This window comes from Syngnathus typhle, linkage group LG1 (genome assembly GCF_033458585.1).
Source record: "Syngnathus typhle isolate RoL2023-S1 ecotype Sweden linkage group LG1, RoL_Styp_1.0, whole genome shotgun sequence".
NCBI lineage: Eukaryota > Metazoa > Chordata > Actinopteri > Syngnathiformes > Syngnathidae > Syngnathus > Syngnathus typhle.
The window spans coordinates 28,882,015-28,903,078 of NC_083738.1; the positions used below are offsets into that span (position 1 = coordinate 28,882,015).

Below are 21,064 nucleotides of genomic sequence, written 5' to 3' on the forward strand. Positions count from 1 at the left end.
TAATTTATATACATACATACACTCACACACACTTGGAGTTCTCCAGCCGATGCCCCACACACACACACACACACTCGTACGCACACGTCTTTTTCTTCCATCGTGAAGATCGTAGTAAAATTTCATTTTTCATGCTTCCATTTTAGATTTGCGGATGACTTTAAAGCTACTAAAACATCTGAAGTTGATTTGGTGTTGAAACGGCAGCAGGCAGGTGTGAGCTGTGAGATGGAATGTGATTGGTGAACACATTTCCTTTGAGTCCCCCTGGCAAAACAATGTTTTGTTTTTCTCTTAAACGGACTTTTTTATATCACAAAACCTGCCATTGAAACAGGGGTGTGTAGACTTTTTATATCCACCGTAATATGCTAGCCACAAAGCTATACGCAAGTCAAACTAATTCGATTTGTTGAAGACTTGGACAACAACCAAAAAGGGACTCATTTACACATAGGAATGAACAACGTGAGTAAAAGAAAAAACATGTACCGTAATTTTCGGACTTTAAGTCGCGTTTTTTTTCATAGTTTGGGTGGGGGGGCGACTTATACTCAGGAGCGACTTATATACATATATATGGTTTTTTTTTTAACTTTTTTGGGCATTTTATGGCTGGTGCGACTTATACTCCGGTGCGAATTATAGTCCGAAAATTACGGTATTTCATTTCTTGTTTCCGGGTGAGAGAGTGCCCCCCCCCCCTAAAAAAAAAAAAAATCACATTGCTTTATCCTTTTTTTCTTTTTATCTTTTTGTCACTATGCCTATCAAATGCTGGCTGCCAATGAAAGTATTTAGAAATAACACATCTGTTTATTTTTTTCTTTGTTTGTAATAAAACCGAACAAAATGAGACACACACATTCTATTTGGTTGTTGTTGCCATGAAAGGACGGGAACCGATACGTCGTAGACTGTCGACTGGATAGCTAGCGCACTCACTACCTGAGCGTCCACCGGAGTGCCACAAGGCTCAATATTAGGGTACCATTGCTTCTCGCTGCACTTTGGATATCCTTTCAAGAATGAGAATAATAACAAACCAAGAAAGAAATCATTGTGTTCCTGAAAACTTGACACACTAAACCCAGTATTGCGAAAATGATGAATGTATTCATAGTAAATGTATTTGATTTATTTTCATTTGATGAAAATACCTGATTCATTGATTGGCTGTAATTCATCAAAACCAAAATATTAACAAAGTGAAAAAGATTAGTCAATAAATACATGACAGATTCAATTTGAAAATGACAAAGCAAATTTATTTCAATCACATATCTTACAATCACAATGCATTTTTTTTTTACGAATGACTTGACCTGTATAGCCCGTATACAATATCAATGTAACTATTTAAAAGCTTTAGTGGGAAGGGGCTTGCCCAAAATGACCCTGCATTGGCTTATTTTGGTTTGCCCCGCCCTCCCCTAAACGCAAAGCATCCATCCAGGCTCACAAGGCACTGACACGTCAACTTTGACCCTTAGCAAAATCGAAATACGAGCAAGGAAGTGTGTGTGTGCGTGTGTGTGCGTGTGTGTGTGTGTGCGTGCGTACGTGCGGCAATGTTCCAGCTTTGCATGAGGAAGTGAAAATGGAGATGGCGGGCGGCTTTGGTGGAGCGAGCGAGCGAGCGAGCGAGCGAGCGTGTGTGCTGACAAGGGGGAAATGTGAGGCAGCCGGGGGGGCTTACTTTGAGGGGGACGGACGACGGCGGGCAGGCGCTCGCTCGGGTGAGGAAATGAAAAGAGGATGAAAATAGTGCCACGTTCCTTTTTGCAACACGCTGGCAAGGGTTAGGAACCCGAGTGCCCCGGGCAAAGCAAGCAAAGCCATGCGGCCAGCCCACAAAAACGACTCATAAACAAAAAGGCAACCGCGCGCCGCTGCAAATAACACACTTGGTGGACTTGCGCAAGGCGGACGGACGGACGGACGGACGGACGGACAGCACGGCGGCCCGCTTGGCGCTCGCTTGTTCTCCCATTAGCAGTTTTGCTGGGGAAAAACATGATTGGAATGTGGCTAGCTCTGTGTTCCAAATGATTATGCAGAGATTGAATTTATATATATGCACGGCTAACTTGTCTTTATTCTTACGAGTGTCTATTTTGCTTTAAAAAAAATCGTGTTGATTGTAATCTCAAAATGACATTCCTCCTCCACTAATCCACCAATGTCTGGACGCTCAAGCATGTGACGAGCGTTTTCCTAAGATAGATCCGTTTTTTGTTCCTGAAAAAAATCCGATTTTTATTCTCATTCCAATTGTAACTTTAGTCAACATTATTCTCTTAACATTGCGAGTTTTTATTTTTGAAACAACTAAAAAGCTTGTTTTGCCAACTTGTTTTAGACACCAATGAAGCTTTTGCTGCATCTAGGCTTTGACATCAGGGAAGCAGCAGGGTCACCATCCCCTGACTTCAACCCTATTGAGAGTCCATTTAAGAAAACAAGCCACATTGTATTTTGGAACACAGCCAGCGCTCCATGTCTTTGTAGCCCCAATGAGATTTTGAACATGTCAATGATTTTTTTTTTTCCTTTTGTTCCACCGGATGATCCAGACAATAACTCGCGGTTGCGTCTTTGAAACGACAGATAGCAAAAATAGCAAGAAAAAGTACAGAGGGACTACTCCAAGGGGGAAGAAAATGCATTAAGCAGTCCATTTTCATGTTACAAAAAGGCTTTTTAAAGAAAAAAATCCCATCTTTGCGATGTCCAAAAAGTTCCCAGGTTATGCACAGCACGGCCCAAAACGCGGAAGCCCAGTCTCCTTTCGGTTCTCGTCCGCCCCCTTGGCCGGGTCGCGTCGCCGGCTAAGCGGCGTCCGCACACCGTTGGCTTTGCCCAAAAAAGGATCGTCCGTGGGAAGAAGCGGCGCTGGGGGTGAATGCGGAGGGGCTACAGTACCCCCCCCCCCCCCTTTGGAGGCCAATGCGGAGGGAGAGGCCACAGTCCCCCCCCCCCCCTCTTTGGAGGCCAATGCAGAGGAAGGGGCTACAGTTCCCCCCCCCCCCCCTTTACAGATGGGGCTACAGTTCCCCCCTGCCCCTTTGCGGAGGGGCTACAGTTCCCCCCCTTGGGGGGGGCGAATGCAGAGGGAGGGGCTCCAGTTGCCCCCCCCGTCGTCAGTTGACCTTGAAAATGCTGAAGATGTGAGGCGAGGCCGACGGGTTGCCCAAGGTGTGCAGGCGGAAGGACGGTCCGGTGACGGCGTGCAGCCGGGCGCCCTTGTCCAGGCGCAGGAGCCCCGACACCTGGCAGGGCTTGAGGAAGTGCGATGGGTGGGGCCCGGCCGACGGGGTGGTCCCGTAGCCCTCCATGCACTGCAGCTTCTGGGGCCTCTGGCCACCGGTCACCACATCCAGCTTAACGTACTGCGACTTCTCCTCGTTGAATAGAACCTGCATTTTTAGATTATTTTACATGTCACTCTAAAGGGAAGCCAATGGGGAGGGAGAGGCCACAGCCCCCCCCCCCCCCCCCCCCCCCCCCCCCTTGGGGGAATGTTTCAGCTCGCTTGTACCTGACAGAAGAGGAAGTAGACGCCCGGCCTCTCCACCACAAAGGTGCCCTCCTCCTTGTCGTAGCTGACGGCTTTGCTCATGTTGAGCGCGCGTTCCTCCCAGCCCTTGATCACGCCGCCTTCGCCCACTGCGGAGCGAGGGCAACGTGGGATGAGGAATGAGTCGCCCCGGCCTGCCACCGCCCACCCCGGCCCACCCCGGCCCACCCCGGCCGGCACCCATGCAGCCTTCCTTACCTTGCTGAGAGGAGACTTTGGTGACTGTCAGGAAGAAAAGGCAAAGTCAATGAAGGCATGACAGAGGCTAAGGTGAGCCGAGGCTTCTGCCAGGCCAGGCCAGGCCAGGCCAGGCCAGGCCAGGCCACTTACTCTCAAAATGAGACGCCGCTTTCTTGCCGTTTCCGTGCTTCCCGCGCAGCGTCGCCCCTTTTGGTTGGCAGACAGAATGTGAGTGGGACAAAGAAAAAAAACATTGGTGCGCTTCCACAATGTGTCTCCAAACGCCGCCGCCGCCGCCGCCGCGCTCATTTGCCGCCCATCTCGTCGCTGTCTTAACGGGTTTAGCAGATGGATGGATTTCCCGTCACGTGCTTTTCATAGCTTTCCCTCAAACTGTTCTTTTCATCATGGGAGCGTGCCGGCAGCCGCTCGCAGGGAATCCAAAAAGAAAAAAAGGAATGTGTCGAGGAGACCAAAGCATCCAACATAAACGGAATGAGAGAGATGAAGCGGTGGAAAGAAAGAAAGAGACGAGAAAAGAAAGGGGGCCGGCCGCAAAGGTGCCATCAATTCTCCAGAGCAGCTTTGGCCAAAAATAGAAAGATTGATTGAGCTCCTCAGCTCAGCAACCTGCAGCTAGCAATGCTAACGTCAAAAGGAGGCATCGTTTAAGCTCGCTTTTGCTAGCACTTAGCGTTAGGAGGCTTCCCAATTTATTACCCGTGACTATCGGTCGTTTTTTTTTTTTTTTTTAAATTCACTTAGTTTTCAGGGTGCTTTTGTTGATCAATGTTTCTCTTTTTTCTGTTTAGCGTTAGTGTTAGTTCCTGTTAATATCAGGAACATTTTTCGAGTCCAAGATGATGAAAAAAAAGTTCACTAAGTCAAGTCAAGTGAACCGAAGATGTAATAGTTTTATTCTTTTTTGTATTTATTTATTTGTAGTAGTTTTTCCCTTTTTTTCCAATTATATTTAATGTCGGGGTTTTTTATTATATGGAACATTTGTCGACTCCAAGATGATGAAAAAAAAGTTCACAAAAGTGTACCGAGGATGTATTCGTTTTATATATTTCTTTAATTCATTGATTTATTGATTATTTATTATTTATTTATTGACGTATTGTCCACAATTCTCACAGGCGTGCTTGGCCTGCGGGTAGCAGATCAACTTTGAGTCCAAAGTGACATTTTGCTGATTGTGCCCTTTTGCCTATCGCGTACGTCTCTGTCATCGAGCCAATTGCATTTGCTAGCTAGCAGCCAATGGGAGCGTTTGGCAAACTGCCGTTCGTTGAAAAAGCCGAAAAGCGCAATGCTCAACTTTGCGTCGTCATTGCTGGCGGAAAGAAAAGCCATTCAAAACAAAGCCCGAAAGCTCCTCAATCTACAAAGATGACGTTTGCGCTCGAATTGTACTTTTATTGGATACTTTAGCTTTCATTCGTAAACATTTTCTCTGACCGATTTTGTGAACTATAATAATGCGAGCTTGTCAATGATACGTATGTAGCTAGCAGGGGCATTGGTAGTTCCAAACGGCCCAAGTGAAATTGCTTTTCATGTTTAGTTTGACACTAAAGAGGCATTAAAGCATCTCAAGAATTGGTCCCGACCGAGGCTTCACTCCCGGACATAATCGTCAAGCCGCCCGCACGAGGGCTGCCATAAATACCGCAACGATAGGTCGTCAAGTATCCCTGCTTTCACAACAAATCATAGCCCCCCCCCCCCCCCTCTTGACCCAAAAAAAAAAAAATTGACAGTGCAGCCAGAAGCGTGCAACAAGGCCCGGTTCCCGAGCCAGATGGTTTTCTAGGCTGTGAGGCCGCTCTGGTCAGACCTGTAATTTGTGCCACAGCAGCCCGGCTGCCTACTCCTTCCTGTGTGGACTTTTAGCTGCAGCCCAAAACGGCGTGTGTGCGTGCGTGTGTGCGTGCGTGCGTGTACCGTCTCGCTTGACTCTCTGGCCGACCAGCAGCTCCCGCTTTTCCAGTATGAGCTGCACAATGGCCTTCCGCTGCATATTGACCTGTGCAAACACACACACACACACACACACGTGTGAGATGAACGAGTGTGCATCCCACACTCGGATGTCCCTCCCCCTCCCCCCCCCAGCACGTTTTAGTGCTTGGCCTCGCTGGCTGGCTTTCTGGGAAAGAAAGGAGATTTGCGGAGCCAGCAGAGTTTGAAACGCTTGGCGGGGGGGCCCCGCTGGAGGAGAAGTGTGTGTGTGTGTGCGTGTGTGTGTGCGTGCTTAAACGGCGCGCTACTGTCGCTCTCCTGGCAACAAATGTTCCAAGCAAGCATCAGCACTCCACGTGTCCTTAGCTGCGGGCCACTATACTATACTAAAAAAGAAAGTGCAAGGGGCAATGCCAGGCCATCCCTAATTGTGTCAAGTCTTGAAGGAACTCGGGAAGGCATCATCATAAAAGAGCAAGCAATAATAAGGAAAGAGCAACAAGACAAAAATGTCCTTCCGGACTTGAAGGAATGAGCATCGCAAAAAATGCCAGGCATAGGAAGGAACCAAGAATCAACAGGGAAAGGCAGCAGGGAAATACTGAATCCTTCCAGGCCTCCATTCCCCCTGTTGAGTCGGTCGGCCATGCCAGGGCGTGATGATTGCAGGAGAATCATCAGAAAGGGATATTATGGAGAGTTTGCATTTGCCACAGGTGCTTCGTGAAACGGAAGATTGCAAGGCAGAAAGAAAACCCCAAGAAAATACAATCGTAATGAAGACGCCGCACGAAATGAAGTCGAATCTCACTTCGCCAGCAACGACGAGACGAAAATGAATCAACGATTGATCGGCCTGGCCGCGACTCTTGTTCCGGCGCTTCACGGCAAAACGTGAGGTTACATTAGGCTTCGTTATAGTTTGGTAGTGGTCGTTTCTACGAGAACATAAAAGCAACGGCTACAATGTCGCTACGCTGACGTTTGACAAATGCTGGCTAGCGTGTAGCGATGGTGCTAAGTGTTGCGCTGGTCAAAGCGGCCAACTGCGGCCGCAAGTAGGAGCTCATCTAAGACCTGGATGCAAACGAAAAATTCAGACAACTTCTTCAGATCAACTCAAATAATATCCGCTCACAAACATGGGGGAAAAGCTGCTGACAGCGAGCGGCCTTTGACTCAAAGGAAACAAATTCGAACTGGAACGGAACAAACGTTCTGCACTTCTCCTCGACTAAAACTTGACTAAATGACTCGTGGTGCTCCAAACTAACAAGCCAGACTGAAAGTACATTTCAAAAGGGCTGCCAAAATCAATTATTTTGGAAAGGGATACGAGGAAAGGTCGCTTGGCCTTTGCCACTGATGCTACATTCAAAAGGAAATGTGAGTGAGGAGAGAAAAAAAAAAAAACAAGAATGAAAGAATTTCAGGCTTTCCAGTAAACGCTTTGTTTGTTTGTTTGTTTGTTTGTTTAACAAAAGACAATAAAAGCGTGCCTTTGAGAGAGAGTAGTAAAAATTCACATTTAAACACCACCGCACGTCCCCCACGATGATTCCCGTAACCGCATGCACGAGTTAAGTTGCATAACCACTTTTTTTTTTTTTTTTTTGGGCTTGGGGTGGGTGGGGGGGGGGGGTACTCGTCGTCTGCTGCTCCGACCTGCTCGAGGCGCTCCTGGAGGATGTGGAAGGACTGGGACAGGTCCCGCGTCTGGCGCCAAGTCCACGCCGTGAAGAGCGCGCTGCAGGCTGCCACGGACAGTGCCAGCAGGGCCAGCGAAGCCCACAGCGCCCGGAGCTTGCGCCGCCGCGGCGCGATCCGATGCATGCTCACTCAGTCAACGCCGCCGCCGTCGCCGCCGTCGCCGCCGCCACCGCCGCCGCCGATCATCCCACGGTGGTGCGTCTTAGTTGGTCACATCCACGGCACACTCGAGCCCCCCCAGCCCACCCCCCACCCTGGCCCGCCGCGGCTGCTTAATGAAGACGCGCGGTCCGCTAATTGGCGCGTCGCATCTCGCCGACTGTTGCATCCGTCTCTCGGCGTCTCGGTTCTCCCTTCGGGCTTCTCTAGCTGGGGGGGCGGGGGGTGTTCCTCCTCTTGTCTTTATTAAGACTGCGCGCGCGCGCATGAGTACCGACCGACCGACCGACCGACCGGGGGGGCTCCCGAGTTGAGATCTGACGCCGAGAGCCTCCTTCTCCCCTCCTGTGTCTCTCTGAGCTGCACTTTTCTCTTTTTTTTCTCTTTCCTTTCTTGCTTGTCTTTTCTCTCTCTTCTGTTTCATCCTATCAACCGGTCTCGATTGTTGGACGTTCCCCGGGGTGGCCACACGGGGGCGACAGAATGCAAGATAAGAATTTCATTTCGCCCACTTTTCAACGCTCAAATTCTCGTCATATGACGGCTTTTTCATCAAGGCTGAACTCTTGTCCTCGCAAGATTTGAGAGGTCGGAGGACATTTTCTTGTCATACACTTTATTCTTATGAACGTGAGTGCGCTTGAACTTTGATCTTCAAATGTTGACCTTGAAGTAATTGATTTTTTTCTTTCTAAACTCTTCGTTTTATTATCATTCTGTTATATGTTTTTGAATTTTAAAGTATCTCTGTCATGATAGGACTTCTTTTCGTTCGTTTTTGTGCCCTGCGATTGACTGGCAAACCGGTTGAGGGTATCCCCTCGCCTACAATAGAACGAGGCGGGAAGGCTTTATTGTAAAAGATCAAGTGCTTCATGTTGAATGGAGGCCCAAGTCCAATTGCTTCTTTGGCACGCTCAAACATGGCGAATCAAAATTCTTGAATCTTATCAATGACTGTCTGACTTTAATTCTTGTAAAAGTGCTGTACAACATTTTATCGTAATATTTTCGCATTTTTTGCAACAAAATCAAATTGTCGTTGTCGTGGGACTCTATCCTCGTATTGAAACTTTATTTTGCTTTGGTTGTCTTTTGCATCCTCCTAAGATTTCCCTGTGGAACATTCAGTTGAGCTCTTGTAACGCGCAGTAGTTCCGTCGAAAATGTTGCTGTTGTTGTTTCAGCCGCTAGAGAGCACTGTAGCCGTGGAAACTCTACGTACAGCATGCCCAGGTTCTACTTGACATGCGTAGGCTTTTTTTCTTTGGTGGCTTTCGCTCAGTCTTTTTGGTCCTCCCAGCCTTGCTTCCCACCTTTTTTCCACCTCTCTCTGTACAGTAGTACTTCTCCACCCCCCTCTGCGGCCCCTCTCTCTTTTTCCCGTCTCCCTCCCTCTTTATTTCTTTCGCTCATCCTTCTCTTTCCATTCCCCGGGGCTCCGTGTCTCTTACCTGCCTGCTTGTTCCTCTCTCTCTCTCTCTCTCTCTCTCTCTCTCTCTCTCTCTCTCTCTCTCTCTCTCTCTCTCTCTCTCTCTCTCTCTCTCTCTCTCTCTCTCTCTCTCTCTCTTCTTCGCCATCCTTCCTTTCTTTCCCCATGCACTCACCCCTCTCTCCTGCCCATGTTGTGTGACGGAGAGAATGTGTGTGATCATAGCCCCTATAAAAGGTTAAAAGGTTGAGGTCACAACCACTTGTGCGCGTGCGTATGTGTGTTGTGTGTCGGGCGCAGGAAATGGGAAATTGTGTAAGGCTGCCTTCATTCCCGGCGAACCACGCCTGGCTGCTGCGTGCGTGTTGCTATTAATAGCTCGCGTCTTCCTGACTACTGAAGGCCGCTGAAGTTGTGTTTTCTTTTTTTTTCTTTTCCGCCTAATCAGATGTCAGCGATGAGGCACACAGACGCAGACGCACTCACTCGCTCGCCGCAAACGTTAGTCAGCCAGAGATTCAAATGACCGTGAGTGATGCAAGCACAAGCCGGCCGACGTCGTCGGATGGTGCGGTTCGTTGCCAAGACCTCTCGACCCCGTCGTCTTCTTCCTGTTTAGTCTGGTTTTGGATAGCCCCGCCCCCTACGCACAACTCAGCCAGGTGAGGTGACCTCCATCGGCAAAGGCAGGTGCTGCTGCCCTTAGCGAAAATGAAGAATAGGATGATGGTTGGAGGTTTCCTTGCATTCCGTGACGTCACTTGTCCCGGACAGCCCAGTATGCTTGAGTAAATGTGTTCAGTTGGGCGAAGGTGTCAAATGAGGAAATGAGCTCATGTGATTGTCGTTTTTTTTTTCTCACTTGAACTCACTAAAAGAGGGGTAGAGGCCAGCAGACATGCTGTCATTCTATACACGCCGCGTACGCCCTTATTTGGACATCTGCGCTTGCCTGTTTTCACGCTCAACCCTGCGTGAGTCATGTGACGCCATGGGAGAAGGAGGAGGAAGGAGCACAAGAGTAAACGCCTCATCGGACCAGAACCAAGTTGTAGGCAAGTTATCAAGTTCGCTCATCATATGAACTTCTTCCCTGGTGGAATTTAGACGACTTGAAATGGTCAAACTAATATCAAAGAAAACTCGCAAATCTTCAATCAAACCACAATATAACTCAAGTCAGCTAAGTTGATGCTAACATATGACGTGACCATCTGATGGAAATTAGCATACCTTACAGAAATTCTACACACACTAAACAATCTAAAAAAAACATTTTTTTTTTTTTTTTTTTAAATGATCATGGTGCTGACCCATGTCCACTAGCTTAATGCTAAGATCATAATGTGAAACACCTTGGACACTGATGGAAGTCAGCATCGATGTTGCAGTAGTGTCATTCAGACGTGCTACTTTTCGCACAGAGTAACGCACACGCACGCACACACGCACACACACACACACACACACACACACACACACACACAGTAGGTCCAATCGTGTTTAGGCAAATGTATGGCATTATTTCAGTAGATTTAAGAAGATTTGAGTGACTTTTACTGGTGATGGATGTATCTGAATACATCCAAGAGTGTTAAGGCCACGTTATAGTACATGAACACTTGGGTCTACTACACAACTGTTCTTGAATGTTGGTCATTATGTGAAGTCCTTTTGGGAGGTGGTGAGAAGCACTGCTGTACAAGATGAACAGTGTTACACTGTAATGCATTCAGGTTCACTCTGAAATTCTAGCCAACTTTTTGAGACTGATGACTCGGGGGTCGGGCTGCCGCTGTGAAAGGGTTCCATGACGTTGACACCGCGAGCGCGCGAGCAAGAATGGCTCCGCTGTGCACCGACGAGGCACCGCGAGCATGTAATGCTCATCAAAATGTTTCTCTGGACACTAAATATAGATGCCTATTTTCCCTCGGGTTTGTTTGTCCTCATTGGGGTCGTAGGTGAACTGGAGCCCATCCCAGCTGACTGGGTTAGAAATGGGGTCCGACGTGGACCGGTCAGTCACCGGGAAAAAAAACATTCTCAGTCTATGGACAGTCTTGACTGGCGACTTTGGGCAAAGCATTCCTGTTGTCAAGCAAGGGGAATTGCCTTTGTTACAGATACAAATGCCACCTTTTGTTTGTTCCTTTTTTTTTTTTCAACACGCCACTTATAGTATCGTAAAAATGGAGCTCAGTCAGCTGATTCCCCCACCCACCTTGCGTCGTACTCTGAAACAAACGTGCCATTTATAGCTTAGCCGCACCCCTCCTCCCCGCGTCCCCTTGGTTGCGCCCGTCCCTCGTTTTCTCTGACGCGGGTGCGCGTCCTCTCGTGACGTAGGCGCGCGCGCCCGACCGCCTGTCGTTTAAAACAGTCGCGAGCGGAACCGAGTCGCACACAGGAGCGTGAAGATGGCATCGCGTTAGCGTCGAAAGGCGTAGCGTGCGTTTGTAACCAGGCCCCAAACTGAATTTTACTGTCCTCCTTCGAGTTTTTTTTTTTATCGTGTCCTGGCGCGATTTAGCTTGGCACGTTTCAGCTGAGGCGTTCACGGACATCGCTTGCATGAGACTCCTGCGGCCGCCAGGTAAGAGCAACGAGGCATTGTGTCGTGTGCTGTCCAACATTACTCGCCAAAGCACGTCATTGTGCGGGGAACGCAAATATTTCAGGACTTCGGCTAGGGGGCAGGGCCACGCCAAGCTGTTTCCTGCACCCGTCTCCACCAACAATGGTCAAAGGTGCTCTCGGGAGGGACGTCGGGAAATAGGAACCAAAATTACAGCGACACAATGGAGCTGGCCGGCCAAACAATATCAGTTCAGTGCAGCCTACCCTCGAGTCATTGACTACGGGTTACCATTTCGTATACATGCGAAGTAGTAGTGTGGGCTACATGAAACTCCTCCCCCTGAAGACTGTCTCTGGCCTGACCAAGGAACGAGGTTGAAGTAGGGGAGCTTCAGTCACTCGGTCAGGCCACAACAGACCTAGTCACTCAAACTGCAGTTCCTTTGAGTGAAGCTGGAAATGTTTTGGTCCCCCCCCAGCAAATGTTGACCGTCGTGTGTTTGAAGGCCGTCGCTCTGCCACTTGAAGGAGACCCATTTGATCTTCTTGCAGAGACAAAGCAGCCAAGGCGACTTACGCAACTCCGTCTGGAGAAGGAAGGCTGACCACGGGCGGCGTGGACACTTTGCTCGGGGCGCCATGTCGGCGGGCCCCTTCCACCTCATGCAGAGCCTGAAGAAGTCGCCGGCCGCGCTGCGCCGCCACTTCCGCCGCGACCGCACCGAGTCGCTGTCCCACGGCGACCCGCTCTTTAAGGTCCACTACCTGGGCACGGAGAAGATCTTCTCCCTGGATCGGGAGCAGGCGCGGGACGCCATCGGCCGCCTGCTGGCGGGCGGGGCCGGCGCCAAGAAGCTGAGCAAAGACCACGCGCTGGTGGTGCGGCCCCGCTACGTGGAGGTCAAGGAGCTCAGCACGGGTCGGCAGCTGGCCAAGACGTACCTGCAGGACATCGCGTACTGCGCCGCCGACGCCGAGCGCCCCAACCTCTTCCTGTACATCTGCAAGCACCAGGGCCAGCAGCTGCAGTGCCGCGTCTTCTGGTGCAAGCGGGCCGAGCGGGCGCGGGACATGACGGACTGCCTGGCGCGCTCCTTCCAGCGTGCGCTGAGCGAGTGCCAGAGGGAAGGCTCGCCGAGCGCCCACGCCGCCGTCGCCAAAAGCTACACGCTACCTGCCGCCCTGGGCAAAGGTGAGCTGACGTCATTCTGGCTTTACCTGCTTGATGGCTTTGGCCAAAATGTAGCGTTTCATCAAATACGTATGTCAGGAAAGGAAGGTCTTTTGAAGGCAACCCAATTGCAATTAGCGGTCGATTCTTTTCCGAAGGTCCGCGCATTCTACCGCTCACCCGATCGGTCATAAGTGCCTGTGAGCAGAAGCTCGAGTAGAATTGCAATCTCTCTCGCTCGCAATGTCCCTAATTGTCTATCGTCCGTGTGGTTCCGCATGCAGTCCGCTGGCGGAAAAGCCTGTCCCGAAGCCCTCTCCGAGCCCGAGGCTCCGTCTCCGACAGCTGGAGCTGAAAGGAGCGTGGGTCCCTCCCGAAGCCATTGGCGCTTCCAAACGGCTGCCGGAGCGAGCGCCGGCCATCGTGCTTTTTGCTCCTCCCTCAAAATGACTTGCATCGAGTTTTGCCACATTGCAAATTTTTTTTAGCAAGGTTTGTGATTTCTTTCACACAAGTGACTGCTGAAGGGAGTATCTTTTGTATTTTAATTTTTGTACTGCACCTTCTAATGTACGTCGTCTTTAATGAAATATGCATTAAAAGGATTTTATACACATTGGTGTGGTCAAGCGCGTCGGGCAAATATTGGCTTGGCCTGCCTGCAGTGCGTGCAAAGAAGAAGAAGAAAGTTCTCAAAATCCCGCAGCAGTTTTGAACTCTGTCAGCTCCGGAAGCATCTTGTCCCGCCTTTGGATGCAAAAAATGAACGTCAAAACCAAGACCCCCCCCCCCCAGTCCTCGCTGAGTTGGCGGCGGTCTCCAGTCGATGAAAACGGCGACGGTTGAACGCGAGACGGGTCGCAAAGTTGCTCAATTTAAACAGAGTTCACGAAAGCCGCGTCACGCCGACCACGTCCTGCTTTTTCAGCCGCTGTAGCTCCAGAAGGGTTTGGACGTGCAGATGGCGCAGAGGCCGCACTTCCTCCAGCACTGAAGAGGAGAAAACCGTTACAACCAAAACGAACTCCAGGTTGTTGGTTTTTTTTGAGGTGACACCTTTGTCGTAGTGCAGCTCGTCGCGGTTGCCAAAGACGGCGTACGTCTCTAGGAAGTTGAGGAGGGCTCCGGTGACCAGGAAGCGCTCCGGCACGGCGAGACTTTGGATGTAGCGCATGTCCAGAGCCAACGGATTGGAGGGGAAGGGCATGGTGCAGAGACACACCAGCTCGCTGACCACGTCCCACACGCGAATACCTAAAAAAAAAAAAAAAAAGCCGCAACTGATCTCCTGAAGAAACCCTTGGCTCGCTTTCCGTACCTCCGCTCTGCCAATCAGCGATGGACTTGAGCTTCATGGGCGTGTCCCTGACCAGGGAGTGGCCGCCTGGGATGCTGAGCAGGCGCTCGTGGTTGGAGCGGATCCAAGCGTGCGGGCGCCCGTACTTGACGTAGCCGGCCACCAAGAACAGGGTGCAGTTCACCTCCTGTTGCGTGTTGGGGGAAGCGTCTGCAAACATCAAGCAGCGCCAACCTCCGAGGACCAAAATCTTTTGTTTGCTGTAATGTGTTGGGTTTCGATCAATGTTTGTTCAAAAACATACTTGGAAAGAAAAATGGTATCGCAATTGAGGCTGTACGATGGTGAGATCTTATGCAAGCAGGTTTAAAGAGAGCACCGTGGACTCGACACGGTGCACGCTATTGCGATTAACGTGCGTCTGGAACTCGCTCTTACAGGCACTGCCATCTCGCGCTCGCTGGGGGAGGCTGGCAGTAGATGCTCCTCGCTCCTGGGGTCCCTGAGGGCAGCAAAGCACCAAGTGCTCAAACTGGACGGGTCAAAATGATCAGTAACCCAGGCGGGAATGAGCGCACGCACCCGAGAGGGAGTCGGGCCGCCGGGCCCCGGGGCTCTCCGGGCTGGGGGGAGCCCGCCCGGCTGGCTATGCTGGGGGAGCTGCTGCTGGGCGAACAAATGTCGCTGGTGCTGGAGACGCTGCCGGAGGAGGCTCTGGACACGGCGAAGCCTGGCGAGCGCCATCCCTGATTAGTAGGTAAAGGAAACGGCTACTCGTACGTCCTTCACGTCGGGCGCAATTTTTCCCAACATTGCCGACGACTGACCAGATCTTCATTGACAACAGTCAGCAGCAGCTCCTCTTTCCCTCTCAACCAAGGCTGGAAGTACTTAAAACCCTAGGAGAGAAGCGGACAAGCGGTCATTTGATGAGCCAGCCCGTGGGCCCATGTTTGACGCCACTGCACCTGTAAGGAACCCAGTAAGGCCAGGTCTGCTAAAAATTGATGCAGCTTCCTCCGCTGCTCCCGCTCTCCTTTCTGGACACAGCAATCAAACGGCTCATGGGAAGTCTTTCGTAAAGCTGAAAACTGACCATGCAAGCAAACTGACTTGGTCTGTGCCAATGCTGTTGACTAAAACTGGATTGATTTCCCCCAAATAAGAGAAAATGAAATCTTAGTAGAAAATTCAAGTTATAAAAAGTGTCAAAAAGTATGAGTTAAGTCGACCATCCAAATGTGGAAGTGCTCAGTCAGGTATATACCCTTCCAAGATGGCGGCCAAAACACGCATGCGCAGTGTGGCGCCGTTGCTTCCAGCCGCCCGTCTTTTTCTTTCTTCACCAGGCGTTAAATGCAGAGCAATATGCGATATGACAGAAAAAGTATCATAACGGCTGTAAATGTACGAAAATCAAGGCGAAGATGCTCGAGTGCCCTGGCAACGCCGCTGCCTCACTTGATTCATTCAAAATTGCCGCACCTTGCGAGTATTTATCTAAAAAAAAAAAAAAAAAACGCGCAAGTGTATGACAGACTTATAAATGATTTTTTGCATGCAATGAGCAAACCATAAATGAATAAATTGGCGACTTACGCTGACTGTGCTCATCACCGTGCTGCAGTTTGCCGTTTTCAGCTTCCTTCCAGTGTAGCGCCCCTAGAGGCCTGGACGGGAACGGGCTTGCTCCAAAGCACATCCTAGTATGTTGTCTTGAGCACTGCAAGTAAAGCGGTGTTATTGTTGCAATTAATATTGCCATTAATAGAATGTGAATCAAACAATTTATTAATAATAACTCACTCCTCATATTGATTGGTTTGATTTATTGATTATATCAACACATTACAGAAGGCTTAGTCGCAAATGCTGCTTCGTTGTTGGTTCCTTCGCAACACGGGTACGACTCAAGTTTGTAGTTGGAGTGAATGAGAATACTATCGGACAAAAAAAAAATAAAAAATCCGAGCGTATTTTCACATATTAGTCCGACGACGATGTATTTTAGGGACCCCTAGAGCAAAAAATAATAAAAATAGACGAGACGACATTAGAAGTCGGCATGACGAGATTACAAGTCATCACAATGTGTTTAAAAGTCATCATGTCGAGACGTCCATGTGGGATTACAAAAATTTGGGTTATAGGGTCATTTGTATTTGCCAATACATCGTAGCACAAAACCAAGTAAAATATGTGTAAAAGATGCCTTTTTGTTAATAAATAAATAAATAAATAAATAAATAAATAAATAAATAAATAAATAAATAAATAAATAAATAAATAAATAAATAAATAAATAAATAAATAAATAAATAAAAGCGTCTCCAAACAGCCCCAACTTTTAAACGATAGAGGATATGCACTGACGTCACAGTTCGGGGGGGGGGGGGGGGGCAGCGTTCCATAAACGCGAACCACTACGGAAAGCCAGAAAGGACAAGTGCCGGACTTTAATTCGTTTCCTCTGAACCCGGAAGCAAATGACTCAAACATTGCGGACTTACAGCAGGTGAGCGTAGCGGCTCTCCTTGCCGAACGACCAAGAATCATGTCCAAAAACCACAAAACAGTGTTGATTTTTGGAGGATTCATAACAGCCGTCGCTGCTGCGTTCTACCCCATCTTCTACTACCCGCTCACTCACAAAAATGAGTACAGTAAGTGGCTAACAATGACACTTTTTGCCCTTCATGTCAAGTTAAAATTAATTAAATTGTTAAAATGTTCTTTCCTCGTGTGCATTCTTAACCTTGGGTTCCATTTCCCCGCTCGCCGTCCGGTGGTCCTGATTAAAAACTGAACTGGTGGTGGGTCACCCCCTCCACTTCAGGAGAAGTCCAGAAGACGAATCGCTCAGGAATCGAACAGGCCGACGTGCAGCCCCTTGGTACGGATCATTCGTCCATTTAATGAGTCATTTACACAGCCCTGGCACAAATAGGAAAAATCCACCAGGAATTGAGAGTTTGTTTGTTTGTTTGTTTGTTTGTTTGTTTGTTTGTTTGTTTGTTTGTTTGTTCCACCACAGGTGTGAAAATATGGTCCGATCCGTTCAAGAAGTGATTGCCGATGGATGTCGCTCCGCTCGGCGTGTGAGTGCGTCCACCAAGGATTTGACTTTGTATCCATTATGCGAAGGGGACCCACAATGGAAAAACGACTTTGTAATATTGAGCACAGCACGGCTTGAGGGTTGGAGTCCTGTGTGGAGTTTGCATGATTGACATGTGCCAGCCATTATAAAATATACCTATTGAAAATATTTTTAATGATGAAATCTGACTTTTATTTATATATACCTAAAGAAAAGTTTCGAAACAAATGTGAAAATGAAGACAAAAAAAATCCAGTTGTCTTCAGACGGTCGTTCTTATCTGTACCACAAGAGGGAGCCCGCGTCTAAGTGAGGCTGAGGAAGCGACGCTTGTCCTCTTTTGTTTTGTCCACTGGGGCGAGCCCTTCTCATTGGAAAACAATAGCTGCTTCTTGGCAATTTGTTGGGTCAAGGGCCCCGAACTCTGGTGAGCAAATGTTGTGAATAATCAAGTCAGACTATTTTCTTTAGATAGTTGAGCAGTCAAAAAGGAAACAGAAGTTTCTCTCAAGGCTCAAAAGACGTTTCACGGTGTGACTAAAGGCAGAACATTTCCAAAATCCCCCCCCCCCCCCCCCCTCGCATTTCTGCTTTTGCGGTTTCCTGACATTGAGCAGCATCCCTGGGAGGAAAGAAGGATTGGAGAGCGATGAAGAAAGTGCTCAAGCATGTGTTTATGTTCCATCTTTCCGTGCAGCCTGTACTTTGGGACTCTCGGGCCGGCCGCCAGCCCGAGCCAGCGAGCGAGCGAGGCGAAGGAAGGGCCGCTGCGCTCCTCGTCGATGGACAAACAGCCCCGTTGTCGATGCGAGCGTGTTATTGTTGGGCCCGGCTCCGAAAGGAGAGAAAACTCCAGAGCCCGGCCTGAAAATTCCTCTCATTCCCCCGCTGGTGTTTTCCAGATTCCTTAAGCGACGGCTCCCGCGAGCCGAGGGGGAAATTGAAGCGAGCGGCCAGAGGAAGGGAAGTGCATTCTTGAGGCCACGCGTCACGCACGCAGGCAGGCAGGCAGGCAGGCGAGCACGCAGCCAGCCATGCAGGCAGGCAGGCAGCCACGCAGGCAGCCAGGCAGGCAGCCACGCACGCAGGCAGGCAGGCAGGCAGGCAGCCAGGCAGGCAGCCACGCAGGCAGGCAGGCAGGCAGGCAGGCAGGCAGGCGAGCACGATGGCGAGCAGCCTCCAGACGCTCTCGCCTTCTTGCGATGACGTCCTGCTAGCAGGAGTGACACTTGAGCGAGTTCGAGTAAAGGAGGTCAACAGCAAATGACACAAATCCAACTAGAGCGCAACAGTGTATGGGTTCGGGACCCAAATGGCAGCATCAGACAACTTGGCAATTTCGACATGGTCAAAGCTACAATTGTATTGATTTTTTTATTGATTTCCGGGCATCAACTAAGACGACTGCTACATTAGCAAGCACCGAAACATGTAAATGCATCTACTCAATAAGGATCAAAATGATTGACAGTCAAGTTAGATTCGGTAGGGACTAGTTTTTTTTTTCTTTTGTTTTTTCTTCATTTTTCTGCCACTTTCTCAGCCTTTCAACATTTCCACATTTGAAAGGGCCAATCAGAAACACTCATTATGATATTTCTACTGGCCATTGCTGTCAGGACCTAAAGACTCATTTGATAGCGTGAGCTGAATTTCAGGCCTCCCTCCATATTTATTTGAAGTCTGCTCATGGATTCCCATCTTTTGTCGTTCCCAAATTTAGCTTGTGTGCCTTTTTGCCGAAAAGCCGCAATTGTCCGGCGCTCTGACGGCCATCTCTTGCGCGTGTGTCTCTCAAAAGAAACCAAAAATCTGTGTGGGAGGGAGCAGCGCCTCGCTTACAAACTTTGGCCGCGGTTGAGCAAGCTCCAAATGAGGTGAGCAGGAAATTGCCGAGCACGGTGCGGCCGGAGCTTGCCAGGATCCTGTCGCACGCGGACCCGGCGCCGCTGCCGATTTTGGAAATGTTGAAGCAATTAGTTGAAAATCTTGGAAAGGACTTCTTATTTCCGCCATTTTCTTTGGCCTGTACTCACTGCAGAGGAAAATGTTTGTCCCGCACGGACCTCATCTTGCCAGTCTTGCAAAAGCACTCTTGCATTCTAGCCCGCCCGCCCAATCTGGAGGCGCGCGCGACGTGGTCCACAATGTTCTTTGCGTGTGTTGGCAAAAAGCAGCCCACTCGTGCAGCTCGTGCGGCGTTTCCTTCTTTGGCCGGCGGGCTGGGCTGGGCTCGGGCCTCGGTGTTTGCTTCCCTTTTCTTGCTCGCTTGCCAATTTGACTGCGGTGTGTTTGTGGCGCTTGGTCTGCTGCTCCTGCTTTTTCCACTTCCTGGTGATCCTCGCCATTTCCCCCACCAACCTCCTGTCCTCTTTCTCCGGGATGGCCCGGAGCGTGCGGAGGATCGCCGGGATGCCCGAATCGGGAGCACCCGGCCGGATTTGGGCTGGGGTCAGTGCGACCCACGTCGTCGCCAAACAGCCTTTGAATGGGAAGCGAGCGTCGCACCGTGTCTTCCTACTCCACTTTTGATGTCAAGACACGGTTTGACCAAAGCGGGCCGTGCACCGGCCGTGCCGTTGCCAATGGCTGGCTGGCTCTCTGGCTGGCTGGCTCTCTGGCTGGCTGGCTCTCTGGCTGGCTGGCTCTCTGGCTTTTGTGGTTTTCCTCCAATGAGCTCACCACCCTCTTAAATATAACAGCGGTGACCTCACTGTTTCTGGCCCGGCCGCCTGTGAGCTCGCCATGAGCGGAAAGCAAAAAAACAAAAATACAAGCCGGCTAAGATGGTTCTCATTAGACGGTAGAAAGGTTGCTTCATGGGCACGGCGGCCAGGGGAAGGAGAGGGCGAGGCCGGACGGCCGGATGGCGTGTGGACTAGCCGCCGCCGCCGCTGCAGATGAATGGAAGCTGGAGTGAAGCTTAACGTCTGCCATAGTTGGCAGTCTCGCATCATTCGTGACGCTCGGCCACCTTCTCACAAGCAGTTTCTTCCTGCGCTGTTGTCAGACGGGCTCCCCGTACGGTCCAAATGACATCTTTTCGGGGGGTTTTGTTCAAGTTGTATTGGACCTTTGGTTGCTCATTTGCATCAAGGCAAAGAAATCCAACACTTGCGATCAAGAAAGCAAGGAATCAGCCCAAGCAACTGAAATGTGGCCCGTCCGTCATTGGCGCCAGAAGGAGAACCCCGGGCGACGATTCCGCCACGCGGCTTCCGCAGGAAGTTTGCGATCCTTCTCGAGCACAAGTTTTGTTTTCATCCCTTCATCGGCCGCTAGGCTGGCCGGGTGTGTCACCAACGGCAAGGGAGGAGGGGGAGATCCTATTTGTTTGTTTTGCCCTCCAGACGTGTCCGAGAGCAGATTAAGGGATTTGGCTTGGAGGGGGGGCGAAAGATACGGGTTGGGGGGTGGGGGCTTGAGTCAGGATACGCCTGCTTGACAGTCACGCACGAGGAAAAGACACGACGAGCGATACCTCGCCCAACCCGTCCGTCTGATCTTCTCACTAATCCCCGACCCCTAAACGTTAGTGAGAGAATGAGGAACAGGCCACTCTCGCACGCAAGCAAGGAGGGAAAAAAATAAACAAAGGCTTCCTCAAGAGCAGCTTTGCGAAATGCCCTCGCTCGCTTCTTCATCCATCGGAGGAAGCAGAAGGCCGCTGGGTCCGAGGTCAAGCCGTGGAAAAAAAGCCGTGCCTCGCTGACGAGGTGCCGCCAGAGGATTCAAAACGTACACTCGGGCTCCACTCCGTGTCTTGTATTGCGATTGGATTTCTTTATGGCCTTGAGCCAGTCCTTATAAATTGCGTTAAAATGTGTTTGGACACTTTTTCAAATATTGCCGGCCGGCCGTCGTCGCGCTTCCAAGCTCAAATTCGA

At 50.0% G+C, this 21,064-nt stretch overlaps 4 protein-coding genes across 7 annotated transcripts; 2 read left to right on the forward strand and 2 right to left on the reverse strand.

Annotated features, from left to right (window-relative positions):
• Positions 1-2,995: 2,995 nt before the first annotated feature.
• On the reverse strand, positions 2,996-7,777 carry tnfsf12 (TNF superfamily member 12). The gene is made up of 6 exons (XM_061290168.1): positions 7,394-7,777; positions 5,711-5,792; positions 3,911-3,967; positions 3,779-3,802; positions 3,542-3,669; positions 2,996-3,419 (listed from the first exon to the last, which is right to left on the reverse strand). The coding sequence occupies exons 1-6, from the start codon at positions 7,559-7,561 to the stop codon at positions 3,144-3,146; spliced, it is 735 nt and encodes a 244-aa protein (XP_061146152.1). The 5' UTR covers positions 7,562-7,777; the 3' UTR covers positions 2,996-3,143.
• A 249-nt stretch (positions 7,778-8,026) lies between these two features.
• Positions 8,027-13,396, forward strand: si:dkey-19b23.8 (uncharacterized). 3 transcript variants are annotated; one of them, XM_061290190.1, is made up of 4 exons: positions 8,027-9,691; positions 9,908-10,084; positions 12,162-12,801; positions 13,065-13,396. In XM_061290190.1, exons 3-4 carry the CDS (start codon positions 12,249-12,251, stop codon positions 13,133-13,135), a joined length of 624 nt encoding a protein of 207 aa, XP_061146174.1. In that variant the 5' UTR covers positions 8,027-9,691; positions 9,908-10,084; positions 12,162-12,248; the 3' UTR covers positions 13,136-13,396. The 3 variants fall into 3 exon arrangements, with proteins under 3 accessions (XP_061146174.1, XP_061146183.1, XP_061146164.1); XM_061290199.1 differs by having other exon boundaries at positions 8,027-8,185; positions 9,478-10,084; XM_061290180.1 differs by lacking the exons at positions 8,027-9,691; positions 9,908-10,084 and adding an exon at positions 10,114-11,625.
• Positions 13,309-15,807, reverse strand: si:dkey-19b23.7 (uncharacterized). Its single transcript, XM_061290160.1, has 8 exons — positions 15,677-15,807; positions 15,046-15,117; positions 14,905-14,976; positions 14,660-14,823; positions 14,516-14,579; positions 14,099-14,264; positions 13,837-14,034; positions 13,309-13,770 (listed from the first exon to the last, which is right to left on the reverse strand). Exons 1-8 carry the CDS (start codon positions 15,689-15,691, stop codon positions 13,667-13,669), a joined length of 855 nt encoding a protein of 284 aa, XP_061146144.1. The 5' UTR covers positions 15,692-15,807; the 3' UTR covers positions 13,309-13,666.
• Positions 15,808-16,535: 728 nt separating this feature from the next.
• On the forward strand, positions 16,536-17,345 carry smim20 (small integral membrane protein 20). 2 transcript variants are annotated; one of them, XM_061281365.1, is made up of 3 exons: positions 16,536-16,740; positions 16,888-16,970; positions 17,112-17,345. In XM_061281365.1, exons 1-3 carry the CDS (start codon positions 16,632-16,634, stop codon positions 17,115-17,117), a joined length of 198 nt encoding a protein of 65 aa, XP_061137349.1. In that variant the 5' UTR covers positions 16,536-16,631; the 3' UTR covers positions 17,118-17,345. The 2 variants fall into 2 exon arrangements, with proteins under 2 accessions (XP_061137349.1, XP_061137343.1); XM_061281359.1 differs by having other exon boundaries at positions 16,540-16,740; positions 16,914-16,970.
• The last annotated feature ends 3,719 nt before the right edge of the window (positions 17,346-21,064 follow it).